This window comes from Papilio polytes, unplaced genomic scaffold (assembly GCF_000836215.1).
Source record: "Papilio polytes unplaced genomic scaffold, Ppol_1.0 DF822845.1, whole genome shotgun sequence".
Classification (NCBI taxonomy): Eukaryota; Metazoa; Arthropoda; class Insecta; order Lepidoptera; family Papilionidae; genus Papilio; species Papilio polytes.
The window spans coordinates 3808029-3815616 of NW_013526359.1; the positions used below are offsets into that span (position 1 = coordinate 3808029).

The following is a 7588-nucleotide window of genomic DNA, read 5'->3' on the forward strand; positions in this document are numbered from 1 at the left end:
ACCCGTCCACGTCGCGCTATCCGTCGAACGAAAGCGACGAACTCAAGTGAACATAGCTGCAAAACACGAGAAATGAACGCAGTGCTGCCAATAAAAATTTTTTCCCTTCCGTGTACATTTTACAAAAAAGCCGTGTTTGTATGAAAAAAGATACGGTTGCTATTTTAATATTATCGTTTAACATCAATGAAATGTATTAAAATTGTCGCTCCTTGTTTTTTTTTCAAGTTACTAGACATCTTAAACGTAAAAAGCTTATTTAAACTCAATTATTCCCAGGACAAATCAATGACTACTTTTTTATTTTTCATTCAAGAGACATGTAAAATAAATTTATTAAAAGAAAACAATGAATAACTGTAGATTTTCTAAAAGCCTAAATATCTTGATTTTGTGATATGTTGGCCTGAAAGCCTAAAACCCGGCAATTTCCGTAGTTTTAGCAACACTGAATGGACGGTTAAGAAAATGTTACCAAACTAAAAAATTATAATAACTACCAAAATGTAATTAAACATTTTGTTTATGGCAATAAATGAAAGAAACTAAATAAAATATTCAAAAAAGATACCTGATAGCTTTCGATAACAATAATTATAGGTTCTACATACTAAACAATAAAATACAAATCGACCACTTATTTATGTATACCAGAAACAAATTGACCCTGAGTTCATGGTAAACTACATAAAGGTTTTTAGAAAACAATAGAAAGTAGGTAATATAAAAACTACAAAAATTACAGTTTTGAACTTATTTATATGACGAAATAACTTTTCTTTAAAGGAATTAACTAAGCATTATATAAACTTCGAATTCAAAGTTATAAATGAAGTTGATTGAAAGGACCAGTCGTAGAGCGCGGGTGATTTAATTGTGCTGTTTGTTGGTTGCTACGCAACACGATAGTAATCCAAAAAGCACAGTGGCCACTCGACGATTTTTATAGTTGGTTGCTTGTCCAGTACGCTAAACTGTTATATTCAATACTAGTTATTTAAATTATTTTATTATTACAATTCGCAATTAAATAGACTTATTATGTTTCTTTTAATAAATTTAATGGCAAAATTTTATTGGCTTTAAGGCAGTGTTAGCATTGTTTATAAAAAGGGAATGTAAATAGTCGCTATGATAATTCAAAGTATACTTACATTAAATGTATTTTTTACATCATACAGTGCATTTGCGAACGAATTCGACAGTGACGAAGACAGTAAGTACTTTTCATTTTAATTAAATTTTATTTAGTCTTTTCTTTGAATAAATTACTTGCGAAAATTAAGTAAATTAGTCCTAGTAATTTTATAATTTTTCTAGTATAATTTTAACTCACACTGGATCAGTTATAGGATTATAGTAAACTAGCTGTTGCTCGCGACTTCGTCCGCGTGAAATACAAAAATAATTAAAAATGCAGCCTATGTTACTCACAGATAAATTACCTTTCTAACGGGAAAATATTTTTTTTAATCGGCCCAGTCATTTTTAGTTATTTTAACAAATAAAAAAATCCAAAAGTATAAATCTAAGGAAATATAGACTAGTTTTCGCCCGCGACGCTGTCCGCGTGGAATTAAAAAACAAATATGAGTATCCTATGTGTTCTTCCAGACTATACTATACAAATTTAATTGAAACCCGTTCAGCCGTTTAGGCTTCAAACTCTAACAAACATCCATACATTCATCCATCCATCTGAACTTTCGCATTTATAATACTTAATTAAGGAAGATTTACAATGTGTATATTTTTAATGTTTTATTATCGAATGTACATTTAAAAGGTCACATCATAAGAGTTTTTTTTAAATAATTCATTGACGTTCATATGCATTCCAAATTTAAAGGCGAAACGTCACGGTCGAAGGCGCCCGCGCCGGTGTCCACTTCCGTTGACCACCACGCATTTAACAAGATGGCAACTGTACGAATCCATCATTTTAGGGCTGTCCTTTGATGTTCATAAAATTCTGAAAATTCGTTTTTAAAATTAAACTTAAACGTAAATAAGAATTACAAGTTTCACATTACTGTTTTTTTAAATATTCTTTGTAGAATTTTAAAACTATATTCTTTTCACGGTATATTTCCATGTACAAAAACAGTAAAATATTGTTATCTGTGATTTCAGATATCTTCTACTTAAACCATTTTTTTTTTCGTTACAGTTCTCTAATTCTAAATTAAATATTTTCACAGTGTAAAATGTGTGAACCCTACACGCAGAGTTACAACGCTTTTATATGGCTTTTTATTCAATTGTACGATTCGAAACCTGGTTTCGGACAGGATGCGTGCTCTAACAGCGACCTACAAACGGAAACCGTTTAATGGATTATTTAAACTGTGTCAATTTGGCTTCAGATAATCACAGATATTGACCTCGGAACATTTCTATTTTTGTATTTGACGAAAAAGTTTCGTTGGATTTGTTTAAAATTTCAATATTATCGAGAAAAAATGACTAAAACCATAAAGTTAAACGTTCAGAAATAGATTTTATAGACCACAAGAAATTTCGTAAAGTTGGATTTTATTTGAATAGGCAATTTGTACAGTTGTTTGTTAATGAAACCTAATTTGATTATAGCAAACAAAAGTTATAGTAAAAAAAAGATAATTCTTATACATAAACTAGTAGTTACTCTGTGGTACAATTAGATAAGCGGTTGTGCGTTTCCTTAGTATCTGACCTGGAGCTCGGCACGGGGTGGCACCAGGAATATCTTCGTATAGTCTTATTTACAAGCGGAAAGCGATTTTCGTCTCGGTCATAACGTGCGTAAGAAAACGTAAAGATTCTTGCAAAAGCGTAAAAAAACGAGTTTTAATTAAAAGCTTTGTTATTCTAAAAATGTTTAGGCGCAATAATAAAAATGATTAAATAATTAATACTATAAAGTTTCAAAACTTTCATGATAAGGGGAAATGTAGTGTATTACTAAATCAGTCCACTTCTCTATGGGATGTTATTTCCGGTACATCAGAACATCTTATTTAAAAGAGACAATGTGGATTACGTTTTGGATATAAAATCTATCTTTTGACAAATTGCACCAACGCCCTGAAGTATATCCAGAGTTGAAGCCAGCTTACGGAGGGCCAATAAACTCTAAATCACGCTTATTCCGGAGATCACGCGATGCCCGCCCTAAAATGTTTGTCTATTGTCGTCCTGTCAGTCGATACTTACAACTCCGATTCTCTAAATTTCCATATTGCATACAATTACTTCCGAAACAAACTTTGGGAAATCTTTTATAAAAACTCGAGCAGGCCAAGGAGACAACGGTAGAACTATGATCATCAAAAACACTATTTATCTTTTCAATTTAGAAGGTAGATTTATCTTAATTAGTAAATATAAATCATATTTGATAACATACATTTCCAGTGTACATGTTCGTATCACCCGACCAACACTTACGGACGCCACGGCTTGAAGATTTCTTCTGGACGGGATCCGGCGACGGACCTCCGCCGCCCGATATCGCAGTCCCAGCGCCGTCGCCTTCAACACCTATCGTACGGACCACCACAGTCCTCGCTACTGTCTACTTGGATTCTTATCCACCCCAGGTTATTATAACAAGAGATATTAGAGAGAAATTAACATTGAGAAAATAACAAAGGCCTGCAACATCTGTAGTCCCTATGGTGTTGCAGATGTCCATAGGCATCGTTGACCACCTCGGTGTTCTCACCGCTCGTTTGTCTCTTTTGTTATAAAAGAAAATTGACTTTTACATTAAAAGTAACTACTCATAAATAATAAAATCGCTGCGCAAAAACTATAGCGTTTGTCACACGTACAAACTCATGTACAGTCGCGGAATTCTGCGGTGTCCCACTTTAGGAACAATTACCTTGATCATTGCAATTAGACACACTCCACCTCTACCTACAAATAACTAATTAGATAGCAGTGAGTTCAAACGAAGGCATAATCATAAAAAGTAACTAGCCGACTTTTTTTTCGTACATACATATTTATATGTATTAATATTTGTTCCGCTTCTCGTTTCAAAATGTTCAAGCGATTGAATCTTTTAAGTAGGACAACCGCCAGTTTCCCCGAATGTACCCTTAAGAGCGAGACTCAATATTCTTTAATAATTCCAGGCGGTGACAGACAAGACGACAGGTGATTGCATATTGAACTGTGGAGAGGTGAGCGTCCCTGATAGCTTGGAGCCGGAAATACCCGAAGATCGGCGGTACTGGTTGCTAACCGTCATACAAGGTTCCACTCCAGACAGCCTACAGTTAAGATTAGCAAGATTGTATCAGAAAGCATTCTTAAGGTGAGAGTCTTAATGCTTTTATCAAACTAATTAATTGGAGCCGTTACTAACAATAGAAAAATTTACTAAGATAAGATTTCTTAGTGAACATTTAACGACTCTGCGGAATTTAAACAAGTAAAGAGCGAATTCATCCATTTCAACAGTGGTAGTGCCCGCTTTAACATGTTAGCAGTGCAGGGCACGCCCCCAGTAATACCACGACCACACAGAAGAGAGGCGTGAAATGGAAGTAATTCCGTGTTTCGTCTGATGAGTATGGTGCCGGAGGCCTAATTTAAGTCCCTTTCTCTTTACCACCCTTTTCTTATAAGGAGAGGATAAGAAGGGGAAGTGGATTTGACGGTAGAGCAGATGCATAGGAAGTGGAAATATCCTCTTTATGTGCGTCTCCTCCTCTGTCGGATAAGGGTAGGCAACGCATCTGCAATTGCGGATGTCTATGGGCAGCGGTCGCCATTTTGGCGGATTCAGTTGGCCGCTTGCTCGTTTGCCACCTTATGTTATAAAAAAAATCATGTCATTTTTGTTTTTTTTTCCAGGCAACAAGAAAAACATCTCGGTATTATAAAATCCCTTGACGCTCCTACACCGAGGAAGAAACACGATGTTCATTCCTTTGTCGTTAATAAAGATAATAATTTTAACATATCCGCTAATAGTTCTGAATCTGAAAAATATTTAGATATCCACAGTTCTTTGATCGATGTCAATGATTTCATACTGAGTACGATAACAACTCTATCTAAACATACATCAAACACTTTAAACACTCTTAATCGTCAATTTCAAGAAAATTTAAAAGCATTTAACAAATCTAAAATACCTGCAAAAGTAATAAAACCTACTAAGCTGAGCGATTCAGAATTATGGGTGTTGGTAACGCCTACTGTAATCTTAAAGAAGAGAGAAGTACCGAGAGCTGAAATAGAGAATGTTCCAGATCTAATCGATATACCTTTAGAAGAGGATACAAGCAATGGAACAAGTTTATTTAAAAGGGAAATACTAAAACCTGAACAACAACCACCAGTTCGTGTTCATATACAAAATATAACCGAGGTAAAATTTAACTTATTGTTGCGATTTCGTCCACATTATCTTCCTCCTTATCCTTATCCCGTAGTGTTTTGTCCTCCAAATAACTCTATACGTCATCTCAGTCATCACTCCCTTCTTGATCATGTCCCCTTTTACGCACTCCATCCATCTCTTTTCGTCCACATGAAATTAAAAAATATAACCTATGTTAGGCAGCGATAACGTAGCTTTTGAACAGTAAAAGAATTTTTGAAATTGGCATAGTAGTTTTTGAGTTATTTCAATACATACAAAAATACAAATCATTGCTTTAAAAATTCTTGATTACTTAAGCTTGCAAATGAAATTCCTACGATAGTTTTGTCTAATTGAATCTTTTGTGCCTTTTTTCTTTTTGACTTTCGACAAATCTAGTAAAGGCTACTTACGTAGTACGGTGTTAAAATAATTACTTTGTCTGTTTCCACCAAACGCATACGCAGTCATCAGAGACAGGCAGCGTGCAAATAGTATACGTAGTGCTAGTGGGAGGGCGCGCTGTGCCGGCCGCGGTGGCCGCGCGCGACATGCGCCTCGTGAGAGACGCGGAGGTGGCCAGCGAGCTGGGAGCCGCCGTCACTACTAAAGCCGAGCGTGAGTATCACAGCCAGACAAGTAACTAAGTATAAGAAATCCACTCTAAATTATGGTTCAACTTTTAAATTACTCAGTGTCAAATCAACTTCTCTATCCTCGAAGCATAAGCAAAGAATGTAATGAAGACCCGTTTAAACCACACTTCCAAACATTGTTAGTTATGTATCCTATCATCAACTTGCCCTTGTTCCTGCCGAGGGTCGACACTGTAATGCTCTTCTATACATTTCTACCAGCATATCTGAATTAAATCCTTAAGTATATTCTCTTCCACACTTTCATACTTTCTAGTAGTTACTTGTGTATTACACCATCCAAATATAGTTATTAGTAGTCTAATGTCTTAGTCAGTCTCTATGTAGACATATTTTCTGAATTTTGATAGATTTTTGTTAATTTACCAATATTTAACCATCCTAACTAAGCTCTAGGCTTGTGCTAGGATATGGTTCACAATAGTCGAATGGTGGGATTAGAACCCTCGACCGCAAGATCGGTAGTCCATGTCCCATTAGGGTATTAGTGCTTTTGAATTTTGTGGATGTGGTATGTGTTGTGTTTAGCAGCGTACCTGAAGGCGGCGGAGGGGCTGGAGGGCGCGGCGGAGGGCGTGCACGGCGCGGAGCTGTGGGCGCTCGCTGTCGGCGCCTCCGTCGCGGTCCTCCTCTTGCTGGTGTTGCTCGCACTGCTGTGTTTCGCTCACAAGTAAACTGGTGTTTGTTTCTTTGCTAGATGTGTATTGTAGACTCTCATAATTACTGTAATGTATATTGCTAGATATTTTTTCCTGAAACTCCTGATTGGGGTGAACTCATATTCACTTTCGTAAGCTTTTAACAATTTTCGTATGCATCAGTTGGAGTATAGGATTCTAGAGCCTTCTAAATCAAATCTCTAGAATCTTTAAACATAGAAGCTAATTATATTAAAGTCTTTGATCACAGACGGAAATCGAAGAAATCAGCAGCATCATTCCGAGCATACCGCAACGAGCTGATGAGAGAAGTAGAACGAAGTCAGATGAAACAAGTTCATGAAGAAAGGGATGGAAAGGTATCGACGTTGTTATGTTTTAAGTTGAATGTTTAGAAGTGTAACTGTGTTTTAACTTGCAGCTTATAAGTGTGGTGTCTCCGAGCAGAACACGGCCCAGTAGTACATTATTGCCGGTCTATAGAGCTGGAAGTGCATCAGGGTAAAGAATTTTACAATGGGATTTTCATAAATAATTGACCACTCGCTAATGCATGTTACGTCTCAGTTCATCGACCACCTCATCGGGAGTGTCGGAAGTAGCGGCCGCGCTGCGACGACGACAGAAGAAACCTCACGCACTCAAGATGCCGCATAAGAAGAGAGGTAACTTATTAACAACAAACTGTTCCTGTGCAGTTTCATTTTTTCATTCCACGCGAACGGAGTCGCGGGCGAAAGCTAGTTTTATCACTGCACGGTATGTGTTCCAGTGGGGACTACGGACAGCCTGCTGGTGTCCGCGGGCGTGGACAGCTCGGACAGCGCGCCCTCCGCGCCCAACACCGCGCCGCACACGCCCACATCATACCTCTCTATGCCTTCTATCGCTGCATTCCCTAGGTTAGTATC

General features: G+C 37.0%; 1 protein-coding gene across 1 annotated transcript in view; it reads left to right on the top strand.

Annotated features, from left to right (window-relative positions):
• The first annotated feature begins 1104 nt into the window (after nucleotides 1–1104).
• LOC106105337 overlaps nucleotides 1105–7588 on the top strand; it is a 10195-nt gene continuing 3711 nt past the window's right edge. Inside the window, exons 1-10 of the mRNA XM_013285628.1 lie at nucleotides 1105–1216; nucleotides 3397–3581; nucleotides 4125–4306; nucleotides 4849–5368; nucleotides 5830–5980; nucleotides 6547–6688; nucleotides 6928–7036; nucleotides 7099–7178; nucleotides 7245–7342; nucleotides 7450–7579. Coding sequence (XP_013141082.1) covers nucleotides 1132–1216; nucleotides 3397–3581; nucleotides 4125–4306; nucleotides 4849–5368; nucleotides 5830–5980; nucleotides 6547–6688; nucleotides 6928–7036; nucleotides 7099–7178; nucleotides 7245–7342; nucleotides 7450–7579 — 1682 coding nt within the window. The 5' untranslated portion in view covers nucleotides 1105–1131. The remainder of the gene's footprint in view (nucleotides 1217–3396; nucleotides 3582–4124; nucleotides 4307–4848; nucleotides 5369–5829; nucleotides 5981–6546; nucleotides 6689–6927; nucleotides 7037–7098; nucleotides 7179–7244; nucleotides 7343–7449; nucleotides 7580–7588) is intronic.